General features: G+C 42.5%; 2 protein-coding genes across 3 annotated transcripts in view; one reads left to right on the top strand and one right to left on the bottom strand.

Annotated features, from left to right (window-relative positions):
* The window catches only part of ece2a (endothelin converting enzyme 2a), an 83,562-nt gene extending 74,447 nt beyond the window's left edge, over positions 1-9,115 (bottom strand). Inside the window, exons 1-2 of the mRNA XM_030074682.1 lie at positions 8,828-9,115; positions 8,334-8,504 (exon numbers count right to left, since the gene is read on the bottom strand). Coding sequence (XP_029930542.1) covers positions 8,334-8,493 — 160 coding nt within the window. The 5' untranslated portion in view covers positions 8,494-8,504; positions 8,828-9,115. The remainder of the gene's footprint in view (positions 1-8,333; positions 8,505-8,827) is intronic.
* Positions 9,116-14,752: 5,637 nt separating this feature from the next.
* acsm3 (acyl-CoA synthetase medium chain family member 3) lies at positions 14,753-21,325 on the top strand. 2 transcript variants are annotated; one of them, XM_030073551.1, is made up of 14 exons: positions 14,753-14,783; positions 15,835-16,041; positions 16,289-16,499; positions 16,805-17,012; positions 17,125-17,268; positions 17,817-17,973; positions 18,108-18,187; positions 18,295-18,418; positions 18,526-18,606; positions 18,701-18,802; positions 19,830-19,957; positions 20,069-20,168; positions 20,551-20,670; positions 20,759-21,325. In XM_030073551.1, the coding sequence occupies exons 2-14, from the start codon at positions 15,835-15,837 to the stop codon at positions 20,843-20,845; spliced, it is 1,749 nt and encodes a 582-aa protein (XP_029929411.1). In that variant the 5' UTR covers positions 14,753-14,783; the 3' UTR covers positions 20,846-21,325. The 2 variants fall into 2 exon arrangements, with proteins under 2 accessions (XP_029929411.1, XP_029929410.1); XM_030073550.1 differs by lacking the exon at positions 14,753-14,783 and adding an exon at positions 15,452-15,682.
* Positions 21,326-21,384: the final 59 nt, after the last annotated feature.

Here is a 21,384-nt window from a genome sequence, read left to right on the forward strand (position 1 = left end):
TTCCTTTCATTCATTCACCCATACAGCCATTCATTCATCTCACTCCTCCTCCATTCAGACAATGCACCTCATCTGCCACTCTTTGGTTTATCTGGTGCAGATGTCTTATCTCTTGCACAGCATCTCTCAGTCAAGGCATACTGTGCACTACTGCATGGTATTTTTTTTTTTTTTTCCGGTGTGTGTGTGTGTGTGTGTGTATGGCTGTTTCCCCCCGGTTGAGGCCAGAGGACACTGCAGACAAAAGAACCTCTACTGCCTTTGTTCGCCGAGCAGCCTCATCTATCACCGTGTTACCCTGCTCGTGTCAAAGACAAGCTGTATTACATTTAACACAATATCGCTCGATCACTCCTGCTCGCTTTGAATGCTTTATGCATGTAGGCCTAATGAGACATGCAAATCCCATTGCAGGACCGTGTCATCAGTTTAAGTGAGAGAATAGTGGTTCTTCTGAAACCATGCAATCATCACAAAATTAGGACACAATTAAACGCATGAAACCAGTGTGTTCATCTGAATGTGAATGAGCTTGTTGGCGACCGCGGGCACAAACTAGGAGCAGTGACACGGGAGGACTGAGTTAATACGAGCCTATCTGATCCGACGTGCTGGGCTTCCACTCGCCGCGGGAAGAAAAAGCTGCGATCAATAATAGGAAGGGCAAGCATAAAATGGCCGAGGCCTGTCCCTCGGTTCTATTATTCCTCTGAAAGCTGCCCGTGCCTCGCAACCTCTCGGCTGTCTTGAATCCAAGTGGGTGAAGGAAGGTGTGTGCATGTGGAGGGAGAGCGACAAGGGATGGAGAAAACAGGGGAGAGGATAAATAAAAGAGAAATAAAGATAAAGCAGGTGGAGATGAGGGAGGAGAGGAAAATAAAGAAAGAAAACAGAGAAAGGGAGAAAAAAGGAGGGAAGAATTGCATGGGAAAAGGTGGAGATTGGAGTTTGGAGACAGGGGCTGAGGGAGTTTTGACTTTGTTGCAGGCAACAGTGGAACAGATATCAACTGGGCCTTCTGACAGCTGCTAAGACATGACTCCTGACCCCAGATCGCTCTCTCTCTCTCTCTCTAGCTCCTACCATCCTCTCTATGCTGCCAGTGACTTTCCGTCCCATCAGCATTTAGTGTGTGTGTGTGTATGTGTGTGCATTTCTGACACTGCGGAAAAAGGGATGTGAGAGGACCTTCACCCAAGAGCTCCCCATTAACACTGACACAAAATCCTCCAGCTTAGCCTATAGGGTCCTCCACTGCTGCACCTACTTACTGCAGCGTTTCATACACACGCACACACACACACACACACACAGGTCCACTACTTCCTAATGACCAAGGGGATGAGTGCACAAGCACAGAAGCATATGACAGCACAACAGACTCATACTTACGCCCCGTATAATGAAGCCCACATTGTTTTTATTGTTAAATGGCTGACCAGAGAAATCATTCCAGTGCAGTGTGGGAGGATTTTATTCAGCAGCTTCACAGGTGGCAGTCTGTAAAACCTGCAATGAAACCTGACTCACCCTGCCTTAAGGAGATGCTAGCCCACTTAAAATAATTTCAATAAATATGGGTTTCAGCGGAAAGGGTTAGTGTCACATGCTGGTCTAAATACTGTTAGCAGTGGCTTTTCCACCTTGCAAGACTAAAATTATAGGGACAGAACTTGGAACTTGTTAAAGGAAATGGTGAAACTGGCAGAAAATATCAGCTATTAGCAGATGCAGCTGTGAAACATCAGTATTCAGTATCAGCTTTCAAAAAAGAGACATCCGGTCTAACACAACAGCTAATAAACTGAAACACAGATCAACAACAATAACGGCACAGTAGAAATGTGCACCTCATCTCTCTCGGTGACAAACCCCAAAGTCCCTTGTCCCACAATGACACACACTCTTAGATCAGGCAAAAGTCAATTCTTAGCTCGCCACACAAGCCCACCAATCTCCTGTGGAAAGTGCTGCAGCTCTCAAGACTGTAAACACCTCTACTCCAACTATATATAGCCTGACTGGCTCTGGGCACACAGGTGAAAGTCTTTGATACCCAATACTGACACGAAGGGGGCAAAGAGGGCAGGGTAGGTACAAGTGAGGTGAGGGAAGAGAGAGGTGAGACAGTGATGTGGAAATGGAGGAAACAGCAGAGGTGATGGAAGGAGGTGATGATGGCTGAGATCAAGGGGAGGGGGGCTAAACACTCAAAGAGTAAAATAGAAAGAGCTGGTGCTGAGGCAGAGAGGGTGAAGAGGGAGAGAGGATGGTATGAGGTTACACGGTGGCTAGGATGAGAGCAGTGATGTAATGTTCTTGATGAAAAATCGCATAATGTAACGGTGGACGGACTCTGGGGCCATACATAGTGACACAACAGCTGAACGGCTCGTCGTGCCAGCGGCCCGGCCCTTCACAATGCCTCTGCCAATTAACACTGCTTAGATCATCCTCAGGAGTTATGCTGTCAGAACAGTAGGTGAGCTTAAAACAAGGCGACAGAAGGCATTTCGGTGAGACAAAAGATACCTTATTAGGTTTCTTGCATGCACATTATGTACTGCAGTGTTTGCCTATGTATAGCCACGCACATGCACGGGCTACCAAACAAAAAAAAAAGCAAAGGCCTGCATTCAGATAGCTAACAATACAAATGATGATGCAGATAAGGAGAGCTGCAGGAGGAAACCACTGTTCATCCAATACAAAACAACATATTTTCCCACTTAGCCCAATCCATCCAGACAGTTCCTGTGTAATTTGGTGAGGTTTCCAGTCTACTGTGATCAGCCATGTTTCCCTTCAATTCAATAAAATGAGGATAAACGGTTGTTGCTGTTGTTTTTATGGAATTTAACCATTAAAAATCTACAAGTGAAAAACTCAACAGCAATAGCTCTTTCCAGAAACAATGACAATGTCACCAAGCATAATCCATCACTTTATAATCCATGCTTGAAGACAAGGAAGATCATGGCAGCCTGGAAACCTCACCAAATCATACTAAGAGGTGATTTGAAGTGTTTTTTTTTTTTTTTTTTTTTTTGGTTTTTTGTACGGACTGTTCTTCTAAAACCTAACAGACTCAAATACTAATTGTTCATAATGAGCAAAACGTGACAATCTGAAAGCATTTAGACAGCACTTCAACACATGTGCGAGCACACCTGAGGTTCTGAGTCAACTTCAGTAATTGCAGGCATTGCTCTGAATAACCTATGCTGCCAAACATTTCAGATAAAAATGGCTCTGCTGCAGAAATGCCAAGACTGACGCAACAACAGACCCATATCACATGAGGCATTTTTCAGTAAGGTAGGCTTTCTCGCTCTTGTCCTGGAGATGTGATATCGTACGTACCTGTATGCCAGGTGTAGTGGTCTGGAAACATGTAGAGAACATTACGTATAGACGGCTAGTTACTCCCAGGCCACTCACCCCCCGACACACTCCTCAACACCCCGCTCTAGAATGGGGCCATTACATCATCACCTAGCACCTTGGGGAACAGCAAACGAGCACTGACCACTGGGGTATGTTGGGTCATTACATCATTGGCAGCAGCCCGGGGCAGGTCATAAAATCGTGAGCTGTGGCTGTGTGGCAGGCGCGAATAGGACAGTGTGTGCAGCACTGATCATTGCTAATGCTTGGTAATGTTGGTCACACTCACACAGGTCAGCAGGAGGGGCAGTGACTGTTTGTCACGACGCCATGGCACTCACCACCCTATGACTATAGCCTACCATGTAGTCCAGTCCAGCAGATAATGAGCACAGTTATGTCATATTACATGGGTAGAACACACAGTGCCTTGAAATTGGTACATCATTACTGTATTGAAGCTTGAGTAGACATTCCACTTGGAAACTATGTCTCTGAAGTGGTGTTTGTGCTCTTAGAACTGATCCTTAGTGACGCTGAGACTGCAAGCAAGATAAAGTTATGATTTTCGATATGTAGGCCCGTTCATGCTCTGCAGCACTCTCCAACTAATATTTATGGACTTTCACTCTTGTCTGTGGCTGAGCAACTTTCTGCAACATTTTAATGCATATCACATTGACCTAATGTCACCGGGTCTCTAAGTGGGTGTCTGTGTGGGCATTGCAGCCGATGTACTAACAGGATATGCTTTCAGGAATGATAATACCACCTTGTCAATCACCTCCCTAACAATACTGCAGAAATCACACCAACGTTAAAGCGTGAAACTTTGCATCATCTTGTCCTGTGTAAGACGATGGCAAATTAATTTGTGTACTGTGACAGCTTGTGTGTTGTGCGTGGTCACAGACTAGATCAGTGTTTTCAAAGTCAATTTTAAGTTGGGTGATGAAACCCAACTCAATTTCATTCTTATCTATTTAAAGTGATCTTCATACCTGCAGTACATATACAGCAAGGAGCTCATACAGTGTAATGCAAGGAAGAATGTCTACCAATGAAACATAACCACCCTTTGAACCTTGGTGGAAGTACATTAGCGTGTGTAGAAAACAATATATGCCAAGCATAAACTGATAACTTTTATAATTGCTAATCACAGAAGAAAACTGCTGTGTGAACAGAAAGAGAGCCACACCAGTATACATACATATACACAGACATAACATTGTATTGATCATTTTAATTTTAATAATACCATACTGACTGCGTTTCTGTTAAAGCAAATGAAAAAGATCTGTGCTATTTAATGGCAATTACTACAAAAACAAACCTAGGAATGCATATACTGAGAAAATGTGTCCTGCTATAGCTGATATTATTGATTTCAATATCAATGTGAGAAAAAAACTTCTGCAAATACACACATATTGAGAATTTGTAGTTCAGGCCATTTTGTGTTCTGTAACAATGAATGTATTGTCAATACATTGCAATTTATATGGATGAAAGGCCATTTGTGGAGATTTTTTTTTTTCTTTTACCAAGATAAAATAAAGCAGGATATTACTATGCATGAATGTAAGCTGGGCAGCGATGGTTTGTCTTTAAAACAAAACAAAAAAAAAAAAAAAAAAAAAAAAAGACTGAAAATCTGTGGCTTGAAACTGCTGAGAAGAATGAGGGGAAAAAAACAAGGAAAGGCAGAAGTGGGTTACTAAGTAGGTGGGAGGGAAAGCAGGCTGATGGGGAAACCTGCCATCCAGACAATAGAACGGCATAAAAAAAAAAGAGAGAGAGAGGAAGAAAAGAGGTTGATACTGTAGAGGACACAGAGGTGGAAGATGAGAGGAAAAAGAGGACCTATAGAAAATGGGTTATATGATAACAAGAAGGAGGAAAAGGGGCACACAAAGATAAGAGGGACTAAAAGGTGAAGGGAATGAATAAAAATGAACAGCATGACAAATGAGAAGAAGGAGAGCTAGGTGAATGCAGACATGACAATGCACACAGGAGACGGGGCAAAGGCAACAAAACTGGCCACAAAAACTGAGGAGGGGAAACGAGATGAAGAGATGCAGAGTTAAAACTGTCATCAACATGCAGCGGAGGCCTCTTGTTCTCCTCATCCATCCATCTTGCCCTCCGTTCTCTATTTCTCTCTCTTTGCTGCGTAGATTAGTCTAATGGAAATGACCTCCATCGGAGAGAGCAGAGTGGCCCAAACCTGATTAGCTATTTACTTCTCTTCCATCTCTCCATCCCTTTTGCACTCATCCCACACAAACAGCACCGTGGCACCTTGCTCTTCTCACATCTTTCCACATCCTCCCCCTCCTCCACCTCCCTTATCTTCTCTTTTAACCTCTTCAAATCCCTTAGAATTTCCCCTAAAGTAGCTTCGAAGTTAGAAAAGATGTTTTTCTCCATATTGTGACGCCGATGTCAGATGCACATTCTGTATCTGCTGGCTGCAGCGCCTTACTGAAGCTACATCACACTAATATTGAGTGAAATATTCAAGATGCTTCAAGATGCCATTGTTTTACGGCTGCACCATTACATCAAATAGAAAATATTTCGGTGTCTTGTGCATCTTTTTAAACAAATTTCCGTGGGGCTGAACATGATACATTTGATATCTCTGGAAGCCTAGAGATCGCCATTAGAATTTAAAGTCAAGTCAGGAGGATTTGAACAAAACTCGGCTGTGCAGTGTGCGTTTGTAAGAATGAAATCACCAATGGGCTGAGGAGGTATTCTAGTTCCCTATAGTGATGGGGCAATTCATTGTTATCTCCTTATGCGTCAACACTCCCTGATGCACAGAGCTGATCAGCAATACTGGTAGGAAAATACACGTGCGACCATGGCCAGGCATTTGTCCATGAGATGGTTGTAGGCAATTCTAAGAGCTCTTCATGTGTTCTCAACAAGTGAACGCTCACACATGTATATAGTGGGCCACCCTATATATAGCTCTCCATCTCTGCCTGTGTGTTGTGAAAGACGACAGCAGCACGTGCTGGTGACAGAAACGTGCGATTCCGTGATTGAGAGAGTGAGCACATGAGGGAGAGAGAGAGAGAGGCCCTGCGAGATGAGAGCACTCGGCCAATGTAATGGCTCTCCTTGGGGCGGAAATCAGCATGCACAGAGTGGTCTGCCCTGGTGTGGCCTGCTGCAGTGTAATGCAGGAAAGAGACGAGAGGAGAGATTTTCATATATCACACTCTAGAGGCTCGGAGCCCACTCACACCTCTGCTGTAGGTGTGTCTTTGTGACGCATGTTGGCCAAATGTGGGTGCACACTATGTGTTTGTGTCTGTCTGTCTGTCTGTCTGTCTGTTCTCACTGAGAAAACAATAGTATTGGGTGGGTGGGATCTTGAGATGCCCATTTCATCACATCACCATCTTCGTCACAATTGACGATTATCTGAATGTTAATGCACCAGGCAATATAAAATCTAGCTTTGTCAGTCAAGAAGGCAACCGACTGACTTCATCGATATCCAAATGAAGACAAAGGCATCCAGGTGTAATGAGGTTGCTTGTAGATTGGTGCTGTCGTCTTACCGGGAGGAGACAGGAGTGAAATGGAGGGAGCTTTCTGGAGAGGAAAGAATACCCATCTTCTGTCGACCTCTCCAATCCCCCCTTCCCTTACACACACACACACACACACACACAATAGAAAGCCCCTGTCACTCCTTGACACAAATTTAACGAACCCCCCAGACACACACACACACACACACACACACACACACACACACACACACACACACACACACACAAAAACACATGTACACGTCTCACTGTGCATACATAAACAAGCTCCACATCAGCAAACACAGACCACTGCAGCCCCCTAGGCCTCAGCACAGGTACAGCAGGCGAATGAAAATGACTTTGTGCCTGGCATGTTGGCATCATAGCGGCAAATTCCTGGATTCATCTGCAAGTGTTCCTCCTTCTCTGGTCCAAACACAATGAACCGCTTGATGAACAAGGCAAACTTATCTAATAACGCCCTTATTATAAAGTGATGACGTAAAAGTGTACTGTTTCACCTCAGGAAATAATTCTGGTTTGACCACATGAATAAAACGGTAAGACAATCAAGTAAACAATTAGGAATCACTTCAGCCACTGTTGGTAATACACAACTCAATAGTTCCACCCTCCTTATCATAAATAGTCTATTCAAATTTTAATATGGAGATGATGCACAAGTAAGTCCTTGTTGGCCTCACATTTTTGCCTAAAATAAATGTGATCCATGAGAGATCATTTCAATAATTTGCTCTGACGGTGACGATGCCATCAACCTTCGTCAACTGCTCATATCCCCTGCATATTGTTTTGTGCTGCTCTGACACACACACAGGTTTTTCCTACCACACGAGCAGCAGCGGCGGCGGCACAAAACATGTTTTCAAATGCTTTTTAATTGTGCCTTATGCTGCAGAAGCAGGGCCATTAAAAAGAACACTGCAGGGAAGAAGTGCTTAGCAAAAGTTAACAAGGTGTATCTTTATGACAGAGTGACATCTTGTGGAGATTTGTGAGAACTGCAACGTAACACAAGTTGCACCAACTTCCAACTGTGAATGGGAATAATGCTTCATAATACTTAACCACTCAGTAATAAAGCAATCAACAAAAGCAAAAAAAAAAAAAAAAAAAAAAAAAACTAAGAGACTTTAGCTTTATCTTTGAATGCACTGAGACCATCTGTGCCAAAACCACATTAAGGCCTACTTGGCACTGATGATTATGATGACTGTATGTTTATAGTGGCTTATGTAAACATACTCTAACCTTAACATGTTTGAACATTTTCTCTGTTGGGCTACCACATCACATAATTTTCCAGCCAGTCATATTAAAGTTGATCAAAACCTATCAATAAATAGAAAAAGACAGCCTACAAACCAAGCACAAGAATGGAGTCATCTTTCTTCATGTGTCCCTCCAAAAGGTGCTGGAATTTGGAGAAGTCGCCCAGCCAGTCAAAGCACTGCTCTGTCTTGTATCTCTCCTCCCAGTAGTCAACATCTTTGTATCTGGAATTGTCATCTGGCATGTGCTCCATATTCTCGTTCACTGGCATGATGGGAAAAACAAACAAACAAACAAACAAACAAAAAAAAAACAATATGACGCAAAATCCAAACTTCACCAGGCTTGCCTCACAAAGCAAGCTCGTTTCAAACATCTTAAAACATACAAACTAGAAAAATTAACATCACTGGCTTCATAATGCTTTGAGGTTAGACACAAGATGTAACAGAATCCACAGGCACAACACTGCGCATGTGCTGCTGAACATAACTTTTGGCACCTGCCTCCAAACTTCCAGTCAATCATTTTACTTATATATTACTTTGCCATTAAAAACAATCTTCTCTGCTTCAAAGACTACTTACGAAATTAAGCGTCCTCCTAAGACACTGAGCCAATGAAAAAGTAAATAGCTTTGGGCAAATCCACGTGTTGTAGTCATTCACCCAGCATTGTCGGTAATGTCCCCGTTAAGTCCGCTTATTTCCCAGCATGAAGCCGCAGCAGCACAGTGCGATAACTTTTGGAGTAAAGCGCTACAAGTCAGTCGATTTTGTTAGGCTATATGCATGTTTTTCTATAAGAATCGACAGACAATGCGGAAAACTTTTCATAGTGCATGAACACGTTATTCGCCCCCGCCCGGCTGTACGCAGCGCATTGATGTTTCCTGTTGACGCTCATTCGCAACCGAGAGGCGGAGCAGTCTGATTAAACATTTAAATCCCTGCACGGCGGGGATGACTGTGCCGCATTCAAGCGCTCCTCGTAATTTCTCACAATAACGGACGATTACATTTGATTCACTCTGTTAACAACAGCTTTATACGCCACACACCTGTTTGAAACGATTACTGACACTTTAGCAGAATTTGTTAATTGAGGCGAGGTGAATAATTGAACCCATCCAATGGGAAAAAAAAAAAAAAAAAAAAAAAAAAAAAAAAATCAGTCATATCTGTAAGGTGTTATTGACTTCAAAGTGGCACTTTACAATGGCCTGAAGAGGTTGCCAGAATTAAGAAGTGAAGTTGTTCCTCATAATAAAAACGAAAACCCGCATGCATGTGGGGGAAACAACAATATTAATTAATAGCTGAGTTGTGGTCAGAAATGTCAATTCACTGAGACCCTTAGTTTCGGCAAATTTTTAATCTATAATATCATGTGCCGAATTTATCAAACTGAATGGTCACAGTGTTAAAAGAGAGCTAAACAACAACAACAATAACAACAAAAACTGAATTAACGCATGGGAATAAAGAACAATAGGATTTTTGCCCCGGCAAAGACTGATTAAAATTCCAGGTATGAAAACATTTACAATATCTTCATAATAATGCATATTTTATTTTATTTTATCTCTGGGTTGGGGTGGGCTGGGGTGGGGTGGGGTGTATGCCTGGGGTGTATGCATGTGTGTAGTTTGCTGTATTTGTGTGTGTGCGTGTGTGAGTGCGTATGAGGGGGTGGGGGATTGGGGGTGTATGTCTTTTAATGTAAAGCACTTTGTGTTGCATTTCTTTTATGTATGAAAGGTGCTATATAAATAAAGTTTGATTTGATTTGATTTGAATATTTAAAGAAACAAACGCTCTTTGTTAGATTTTGCCTGACTAAGAGGTTTGATGTAAAAAGTATTATTTTGAAAATAAACTGCACACTCTCAGAGTTTATTGACCCTAGAAATGACTGATTGTTCAAAATAAAATCAATGAATATGTTTGTGTGCGTGCGTGCGTGCGTGTGTGTGTGTGTGTGTGTTTCCCACCATAATATTTATCAATAGATGCATTGGTTAGATAAACTTGTCATTATGTTGAGATGATGTCTACTTTGAATAGTAGCATTGATGGAAATCTCCCTTACAATTTCTTATTGAATCTCTTTAAATAGTGTTGTTACTATGTTGTAAATTGTATGGAGATTAAATCATGGTCTGTGTGAATGCTCTCTTCTGATTGGCTGGCAGGTGTGCGTTAAAACAATGTATTGCACATGTAGTCCGGCTGACAGACAGACCTGATGGCCAAAGTGAACGAGCTCAACTTTGAACTGCAGGGTAAAGACACATGATTAATGCTGTCAATGCTTTCAAAGCCAAAGTGGGTCTGTGGACAGTTGAGAAATTGGAGACTGACACACTTCACACACCTGGAAAGACTTGGCAGAGGATGTGAGAGAAGCTAAACCTAAACAGCTCTGTGCCCATTTGGATAAAGTGGCAGCTGAATTTGACAGGTGTTTTCAGTAAATGCATGCCATGGAGGACATTGTCAGATTCATCACAAACCCATTCCCTCCTATTGACAATGACTCTGATGTGTCTGTCAAGTTGCTGGATGCATTTTCCTTACCAAATGGAGTGGACACGTCTGACCCCAAAATATGTTGCATATCAACATTTAAACTCACAATGTGGTGGAGCCTACGTCAGCGTCATGTGACTAAGCATTACTTAACATCAGCTAACAGTAGCTTGTTAGCTACTTTAGTCACTTTTGTTTGCTTCGTTTGCTCTGTTAACCACCAAATTCACTTGGTTAGCTTTAGGAAAAAGTCATGGTTAAGTTTAGGAAAACGGTTCATCATTATAGTTAAGGATGGGAAAAGAAGGCTAATTTATGCTCCATTTTGTGTTGATGGTGCTCATGGCACAAATGGCGTGGCACGGTGTGAGTGAACGGCAGCACATTCATGGTTCATGCGGTTGAAACGGCGCTTAAACTGATCATTATCTGTTTATCCAATACTGCCTCCACGGCGCTGTGCCATGTTGTTGCAAAAAATTGCTCTGTGCATGGCTCAGCTACAGAGCTCTGACCACTGTCCAGCACTGTTCAGGTCGTAATTGCATTATTCTGCCGTTCATGCCGTCGACACCACAGCAAGTATGAAGCCTAAATTCCTGCCATCCACCTCCCCACTTGCCTCCTAACATAGCATTTGTTTCTCACGTTATTCAACAATGGGAAACTTGAAAACGTGATCAATACGTGATCATTTTGGTCTAGAATAATAGGTTGTAGGTAATGTTTAGTCATGTGAGGATGTGCTTAGTCAAAACTAAGCAGGAATTTATGTCCAACCCAGTCGCCAGAATGACACTTTGTCATTTTATGTTTCTGCAAAACAACAAACATGTTGAGATGTCAATGTTTTTGAACCAACAATTCAATGCATATCAATGTTTAAACTTACAGCCAATGTGGTGGAGCCTGTGTCAACACCACGTAACTCAGTGTTAACGAATGTCCTATTATACTAGACCAAAATGAGCAGTGAAACTACTGTACATGGATGTTCTTTTCAATTTGGACTTTCACCTCCTCCGACATGGTCTCCTTCTTCTCTCACTCCTCCTCCTTCCTCAGCCACATTCTCTCCATTCTTCTGTTGTCCTCTTTCGTTTTATTGACTTGGTTTGGCCATGCTCCTATTGCTTCTCTGTCTTTTTTCTGCCTGGCTCGTTCTGGTCAGGATACTTTGAGTTTCCTCTACAAAGTCCTGTCATTTTGTTTCTTGAATTTGGTAATTATACCATCTGTGAATGCCTGTTGCTTCCCTCATTGATGTCTTTTTCTGACAGCTGTCCTCCAGAGGGGTTAGCTACTTTGGAGAGCAGGCTGTTCTCTGTAGCTTTCCATGTGTTTTCCGATTGTTCCTTCTGGTTTTGCCACTCTCTCTCCTTCTCAGCCACACTCTTCTCCTTCTCCTCCCTCTGGATGTTTAGACATTCCACAAGGAAGGAGATTTCTTTATCTTTGTCCCCAAAACTCTCCTCGATTATGTGGCATTTTGCTTCAGGTCTTTCTTTGTTTGAGAGGAGCCTGTATAAATAAGTTCTTTATTTCAATCTTCCCTGCCTTCCCATTGTGTTCCTTCTCCTGCTAAACCGTGGATAGCTGTGCAGCTCCTGTACCCTGATGTCTCTCCATCTCCTTTGCCACATCCTCCAGTTTTCTCTTTAATCCAAAGTCTCTTCTGTTTGAAGAGCTACGACTGCAGAGCATGAATTTTCCTCCTTCTAAATGCTAAACTGTCCCTTGAAGAAGAAAATCTTGTCTTTTTGTTTCACAGCCTCAGTGTCTGACATTTTGTGTCAGTTCTCTTTTGCTTTGAAGGAGAATCTGTTTCTCACCTCGGACGTTCTCCATGATGTCCCCTGCCTCCCCAGTCTCTTTCCTCATCTCCCTGAATGTTCTTTGTCATGTTCTCCATCACTTCTTTCTCTTCATCCCAGAGTCTCTGCTTTCTGGAGCTCTGTTCCTGCTGGGCTTCCAGGGGTGCCCTGCTGTTCTGTTTGGTATTGTCCCTCATCTTGCATAATCAGACATGCAATTTGTTGCAATGCATTTTATTAGTTACATCAGACATGATTTGTCTGTTAACACACTTCAGGACAAGATTTTGAAGGATTGTGGACTACCTATCGCCTACACCCTTGGCCTAGCTTTCCAGCTCAACAACTTCAGTAAATTGTTTTCTCTTCATCAGCTAATGTTGGGTTTAATAAAAGACAGCATTGTAAGCAAGGACACCTACTGCAAGTGCTGTAGAGAAAACAGGTAAGTGTTAGACATAGAAACAGTATGCCAATCGCAAGCAGTATAGCAAGCAGAGTATTAAGAGCAAACAGTCATGCCAGGCTCCTGTGAAGCTAACCCAGTGATGTGTTCAGGCTTGCTCTGATATTACTCATGAGTCCAGAGTCAGACATCTTTGAGTGAAGGTGCTTCCACAGGCTGGGGCATTTAGGTTTGCTTTTATTCTGTGGTATGCCCACATCCAGTCATTTCATGTCCAGGTTTTCCATGTCTGATATCACATTCAGATGTCTCATCAGCTCAGGTGCATTTTGTGCAGCCTGCCTCTGTGATATCACGTGTGATAATTCATCACAATGTTTTGTCACACCCCCAAATATATTACCCACTCTTTGGATCTTCTGTGTGTTTAACCTGCAGTGTGTTGCAAGAGTGGATGGTGACCTGCATCTGTGATATCCTGCATGATACCCTTTTCATAATATCTTCAAGGACATACACTCTGATGTAGGTGTGAAGGGTGTCTTTCATCTCAGTTGTGGTTGTGGTCGGAGATTGGTTGGATTGAGGGAGGTTGGACCCGCCGCTGTGTTCAGATGCAGAATGGCTTGTTCAGCCGCAGCAGGGGTGGGCCCTGTGGCCTCTGCTTTGCCGTGGTTGTGGAGAATGTGTGGTATTACATCCAGGTGGTTCATGAGCTCCGGTGTGCATTGTGGATGGAGGAAGATCTGCCTCTGTGATATTGTGTGAAATATCATATTTCATCACATCCTCATGCCTGGCCTCTTTGCCTGTGTCTTTCCCTGCTGCGTCTGCACCCACCCAGTCTGTGTCTACCCTTTATACAGGCTATGGGCTGTGACATCATGGCCCGGTTATGTGACGTATGTAATAACATGCATGGATGTATGTGCATGAGAGCAGGCTGCCTTGGGTCAATGAGAAAAGCTAAAAACCTCACACACTTTTCAAATCTGATAACCAATTGGCACAGGAATTCAACAAGTTTTATCTTAGGTTTGATGGCTTTACTTTTAGTAATGAAATCTTAAATTTGAAAAACAAACTATCCTGTCCTGGTCGTATTCCCTTCAGTGTTTCCTCTGTGGCCAGATCTTTTAAACTCTCTAAAGCTGGAAAAAGCCCGGGTCCGACTGCTCTCCTCCTGTGCAGATCAATTAGCCCATTTTTTACCATTATCCCATTTTTTACCATATCCTCCAGCTGTCACTCAACCAGCAGAGGGTGCCAAAGTGTTGGAAGCAGTCCACAGAATACCTGTGGCTAAAACCACTAACCCCAGGGTTTTTAATGATTTCAGACCTGTGGCCCTGACTTCCCTTGTCATGAAGTCCTTGGAAAAATTGATAAAGACAGATCTTATTAAGACGGAACATCTATTTGACCCACTACAATTTGCTGATAGGGCTGGCCGTGGAGTAGAGGATGCTACTGCCACTTTATTAAATCTGGCTTTTAAACATCTTGAAGGAAACAAAAATCATGTCAAGCTGCTATTTGTGGACTTTTCCTCAGCTTTTAACACAATCCAGCCCCACATTTTAATTGACAAACTTCTAAACACTTTAAACTTACATTTTAACATTGTAGGCTGGAGTTTTTAACATCCAGAACAGAGAGAGTGAAGATAAATGGATGCCTGTCGGGGAGCTGACATTAACTTATTAAATACGTATTTGTAAGTAAAGGTTTTATTTTGAAGGCTGTGGCCGGAAGTGTTAAATTGCCTTCAGTGACCTGTTGAGAGTGCAGGGTGAGTACACATGATGAGCGAGGTAATTTCGCTTTCGGTTCATTTCCATTCTGCCTTATTTAAGGCCAGTGGGAACATTTACCTCCGTTTTTACACTTTGGCCATGTGTCTGGTATCTGAGCCGCTGACAGAACAAACCAAACCAAACCAAAAACGCTTGCACTCTCGTGTTTTGACCCGAGGGTGTCGCTGCCTACCTGGCTTAAAGTGTCGCTGTCAGGTTTTAAAAGAGTTGTTAACCAACAACACCAGACAGCGGACTAATGAACAACCTCTTGTAGCGTTTGCGTGTCGTACGGTTTCAAAAAATTCAAACAAGGGAGTTTGAAAATCTGAGTCTTAAAAGTGGCGATTAAAGCCCATGTCCTGTCGCTTATAATGCGCCGTTACTGTGCTAGCATGTTGTTTAAGATAAATGAATGAATAAACGTGGTGAATTTATCTCACTTTTGGAGAAAAGAGACGTTAGAGTACGATATTCCGGACAACCTTGAAAGCAGCACAAAAGTAAGCGGTCTACCCGGGGTTGCCAGGTTGGCGATTTTTCCGCCAATTGGTTGGGATTTAATTTTTTGTTGAACGACTGTATTTTTTTGGGCCTCCTTTACTTGTGAACCCATGCTCTGTGTAAATGTTCAAAGTTAAAAGTCGCTTTAAGCTGCACAAATTCATCAATGACAGGACATGACAATTGCAGGCAACCTACAATAAAGAGGCTTGACCAGAACGGCTTTACTTAGCGCTGTTGTAGGAGCTTGGTGTGTGAGGGTTTTTGCCGGATGTGGCAACCCCGAGACGAGTCTACCTACACACTGCTTTCGGTCACTTGAGGAGGTAATCGGGTGTTGACAGTCTGCTCTACTCTCAGCACATATTTAGATCGTCATTTATTTCACACGGTAAGACCATCATTAATTAATCATCACGAATATGCATCGATTACATCTTTTATACGCAATTTAAAGCTTTGAACGTGTAATCCAGAGTTTGAGTGCGTTTATCTGCATTTTCTGACACTAACCCCACCACCGACCCCTTGTTCTCCCCCCAGATGAGGACCAGTATTAACACCCTTCCTTCCCAGTACAGGACCCTGACCAGGTCTAGACTAACTGCGAGCCAGATTCAAAGACACAAGGCATCTCTTCCCAAAAACTTTTCTGACTACGAGAGCATAAAACACGACTTCAACCCTCAAATCCCAGAATATTTCAACTTTGCCAGAGATGTCATGGACAAGTGGGCAGAAAAGGAGAAGGCAAGCACAGATCAGTCTTTATAACTCATACATCATGTTTTTTTTTTTTTTTTTTATGCTATTTTTTTTTTTTTATTACTGAGCAGAGATTTGACCCTAGAATAAATTGTGATGCTGCAATGGTGATATGAAACTGCATTCAAATTTTTCAAGGCAAATGAATGAACAACTAAACATATTTTTTTTCCTGCTTATTAACCTAAGTAAACCACCAAGCACAACTTACCCTTACCCCTGTGGCCTGCAGGTCGGACAGCGAGCAGCTACGCCTGCATTGTGGTGGGTGAATGACAGAAAACAGGAGATTCAGTGGAGTTTTGAAGAGCTGGGCTTCCACTCAAGAAAACTGGCCAATGTGCTGTCGGGACTGTGTCAGCTCAACATGCGGGACCGGCTGTTCCTCATTCTACCCAGAATCCCTGAGTGGTGGCTCGTCAACATTGCATGTCTCAGGACAGGTAAATGATTGTAGGCTATCGTTTTACTGTAACAAGAAGAAGGTGTTTATTAGGTAGCTGCAGTTCATAAACACCGTGGAGGACAAATTCCAGGAGTTTGTGTTTTTAGTGCAGCCCTGACATAAAATGTGCATTTGCATTGTCTTATCATGTGTTTATTGTTTTATCATGAGTTCCTCTTGCATTTTATGATTTCTTACATTGCTACCAAATCCCTCTGCGACTGCAACATGGGTTTATACAGTTTATTTGTTGTGTGTAGTTAGCTGTTAACCCTCTCCCTTGCTCTGACACGGCTGCTACAGGTACAGTGCTCCTACCTGGCACCTCTCAGCTGACAGCCAGAGATATCCTGCACCGGCTGCAGACCTCAGGGGCCAAGTGTATCATCACAGATGAGTCCATCGCTCCACTGGTGGAGGATGTAGCCAGTCAGTGTCCTTCCCTGCAGTCCAAAATACTAGTTTCTAATAGGAACAGAGATGGCTGGAGAAACCTTGGTGATCTGATGAAGTATGTACCACGACAAGGCTGCAGAATTGTCTCGGTGTCAAGGTTCAGTTAAAGCTGATTAAATAATTTCAGTGCTCATTTAACTCAAAAAATTCTCCCTGCTTCTATTTAGTAATGTGGCCAGTGACCATGAATGTGTGGAGACTCGCAGTGATGATCCTATGACCATCTTCTTCACCAGTGGCACCACAGGGTTGCCTAAAATGACCCAGCACAGCCACTGTAGTTATGGCATAGGTCTCACTGTCAATGGCAGGTAAGTTCAGCAGCTTCTGGATGATTTTAGATGAAGCATTGTGTAATACATTCAGAAGTATTCAGATTTTTTTTTTTTTCAGATTGTTAAATTATTGATTCATTAACCTGCAAGAACTTTAATTGTTTGAGCATTGGTGTCCAGGTGGCATGAAATGTGACAACTCAATATCATGTTGAGGCACTTACAACCTCACAATGCATCATATCTTATGAGCTTATGGAATGTTTTGCATGTAAAAGTCTGTCTGTGCAAAGTAACTAGTAATTGTAACAGTCGGTTGTGTGTAGTGCACAAAAGAGTACAATATTTCCCTCTGAAATCTAGTGAAGCAAATAGTATAAGTTCTCACAAAATGGAAACATTCAGGTAAAAGTGGCAGCGCCTCAAAATCATCCTTAAGCACTGTATACGAGTATGTGCACCAAAATATTTTCCATGCCTGGTTGTTACAGACTTCGTAAATAGATATTTTTCCAGAAGTGACAGCTCCAAGCGTGTTAATAGAGCCCTTAAGATCTCACCAGTTGTCTCGTCTCTACCTGGAGGTACTGGTTGGACCTGACAGACCAGGACGTGCTGTGGAACACATCAGATACCGGCTGGGCTAAGTCAGCCTGGAGTAGCGTCTATGCCCCTTGGATCCAGGGAGCCTGTGTCTTCATACATCACATGCCTCGTTTTGACAGCTCCACCGTGCTAACGGTAAGTGAACATGGCAGATGCTGAGATTAATTGCCACAGGGAGTTGGACGATCGGCATCGTCTTCTTTACTAACCTCGGGAATTGGTAAACTCCAGTCCTGCACCTCAATTGTGTCTCTTTCTTTTCACGTCAGACCCTCTCCAGCTACCCGATATCAACATTCTGCACAGCTCCGACTGCGTACCGCATGCTTGTTCAAGAGGATGTGGCCAAGTATGTGTATTTATTCTGATTTGGTGTCAGGTATAGATGCGCTTATCTTACTGCCAATTCAAAGTGAGGGGCAGAGTGACTGAAACATCATTTCTTTTCTGTGTCAGGTACAAATTCAAGTCGTTGCAGCATTGCCTGTGTGCCGGTGAGCCCATTAATCCAGAGGTAATGAAGAAGTGGAGGGAGGCCACGGGATTAGATATCTACGAAGGATATGGACAGACTGAAACCGTGAGTGACCTAAACAATAATGTTACAATAATAAGTCTAAAACCAGGTTAGATTCTGGTTACGCTTACTGGTCCAGTGAGGGTTATTTTAATGCTGTGATTGCTTAGGTTTTGGTGGCTGCTACTTTCAAGGGGATGAAGATAAAGCCTGGATCATTTGGAAAGGCATCGCCAGCATATGATGTACAGGTAAAAAAAAAAAAAATAAATAAAATAGCCCGCAAGTGCAAGTATGCCTGCAGGAGCTAAAGAATTAGGGTCAAGAATTTGTGCTGTTTCTCAGGTTGTGGATGACGACGGTGCTGTTTTGCCCCGGGGAGAGGAGGGAAACCTTGCCATCCGAGTGAAACCCCTCAAGCCGTTCTCTCTCTTCACTGAATATACTGTGAGTAAAAACGCTTTGAATGATTTGACTTGGACTCACTGGTCATTATAGTAAACATGATATGCAAAAGGAGAGAAGATTAAGACAAGGCTATCAAGGCAGCAGTTAATAAGTCACCCCCAATGAATGATACTGTTAAGCCCTGGGCTATTTATTAACAAAATGCAGGAGTCGGCGTTAGGGTCTTTCAAAGTTTGAAATTCTGACCTTTAATAATAGCATTTGATCATATAGACAATGATATAGGTCAATATAGATATTTTATGTTATTTTTTTCACGCTACAACAAAGTGAGAAAATGCTTAAAGTGTTTTTTTTTTTTTTCAAGACCAACACTGATTGTGACATGTATTCACTTAACTTAGACTGCCGAGGCCAATATTTTGTGCAAATAATCAGTATCTTTAAATTTAGAAATTACATGTCAAAAAAATCAAACAAGAAAACTATTAGACTACTTTAATGAAATGATTTGATATGCAAAAAGAACAGAGAATAATGGAACTGCAAAAAAATAGAAGAATAGATGATATTGAAAAAAAAAAAAAGACCTAGAGAATAACCTCTTCCATACTGGAGAGAGAAGACATGGCAGCAGTGATAACCAGTATTGAAAAAAAGGCAGATATTGGTCGATATATGGGTAAACTGATAAACTCTACACGCCCCACTTCATTATGTTTCCTTTCTGCTGGTATTGTCAATAAAAGGCATCATGCCGTCTCCTTTCATAGCTCAGCGCCATCGACTGAACTGGCAACCTTCCCATCATTGTTCTGCTGCTCTGACCACATGACCACCTCCTCCCCACCAGCTGACCTAGTTGTGCTTTTGTAAACTAAAGCCTTCGAAAAATTTTACATGTGGTGACGGCCGCAGCACAGGACACACACCAGAATAAACAGGAGTCAGTGTGATCAGCTTTGTCACAGTTTAATTATGCAGTCCACACCAAGACTGATTGGTTGTAACATACAGCATCTCCATCTTGTTTGCTGTTGAAATGAACACACACTGACATGGCCAGGGTGACCCAGTGAAGACGGAGGAGTGTTACAGGGGGGATTTCTACCTGACCGGGGACAGGGGAGTGATGGATGAGGATGGTTACCTGTGGTTTGTGGGGCGAGCTGACGATGTCATCCTCTCAGCCGGGTATCATCCGCAGTTTTCTTTTTTTTTTCTTTTCATATACCACATTGAATTGATCAACTTCACATCAGCTATTAACTAATATTAAATTACTTCTTATGGTGGTGGTGGCAGGTATCGGATCGGCCCGTTTGAAGTGGAGAATGCTTTGATAGAGCATGAGGCTGTGGCCGAATCAGCGGTGGTCGGCAGCCCTGACCCAATCAGAGGAGAGGTATGCCGTTAAACCACTGTTGGCTGATGGGGCTCACCTGTAGCTCACCTGCAGAGTGTGTGCCACCTATCAATGCTGTCCTTCCTGCAGTGACCTGGGTTCAAATCCAAGCCCAAGCCCTTTGCTGTTTCTCCTCTGCCCTTCCTGTCTCTCTACTGTCACTATCAACTACAGCAGAAATGGCAAAAAAAAATAATCTAACTGTTGGTTGATTACAACTGTTAAAAAAAAAAAAAAAAGCAAATTTCAGTGGTGATAGAAATTGCAAGAAACTGCTTCAGCGGAACTGAATCCAGAAGCAAACACCCTCATAGTCTGTGTACTGTGTATTATTAATGAGTTTAAATGTGAACATTGTTGAGCAGTATTTTCCTCCTTCCAGGTTGTCAAAGCATTTGTTGTGCTGACACCAGAGTACAGATCTCATGACAAAGAGCAGCTTGTGAAAGACTTGAAGACACACGTGAAGAAAATGACTTCGCCCTACAAGTATCCACGCAAGGTACTGTCAAATCAGTAGGGAAACCGCATGCCGTAATATTGGACGTCTGCAACATTATGTTTCTTTTCCGTCTTTGCGCTGTCTCCAGGTTGAGTTTGTGGAGCAGCTTCCCAAGACAATCAGCGGTAAGATCAGAAGAGTGGAGCTACGCAAGAGAGAGTGGGGACAGATTTGAGTTTTTTGACCATCAGGACATTATAGCTGCATTGATTTAAACCTACAAATTTCAATCTCACTCACAGCATATTATAAACCTTTGCCTCTTGATGGCTGCCCAAATAACAGGAAGGCAAACCATCAAGGAAACCTGGGACTGATGACATCCGATCAGTATGACTTAGTATTGTTTAGTATTGATCCAGCACTTTGCTGATTTGTGCATAGTGTTCATTTGTCTTTCTATATACTATTGTGTAGAACAAGATAATGTCATATTTGGGTAGTTTTACACTGCTCTTTCCAAAAGTCTTGACCATCATCACAATATTAGCACGGGGATCCATGCTCCTACACCACAGTGCCTTTGAATAAAAATTACCATTCCATCTCACTATATGAAGATGTTTCCATTTGCTGTGGTTTTGCAAACTTTTGTGATTTTTAACGGGGTACACGTTCCTCGATGGGTACAGACAATAGAATAAAGTTTTGGGCGTATGAAACCATTTCAAAAATGCAAAAATAAAAATCTGACATTTTGGAAACATGACAGTT

Source organism: Myripristis murdjan, chromosome 17 (assembly GCF_902150065.1).
Source record: "Myripristis murdjan chromosome 17, fMyrMur1.1, whole genome shotgun sequence".
Taxonomy (NCBI): Eukaryota; Metazoa; Chordata; class Actinopteri; order Holocentriformes; family Holocentridae; genus Myripristis; species Myripristis murdjan.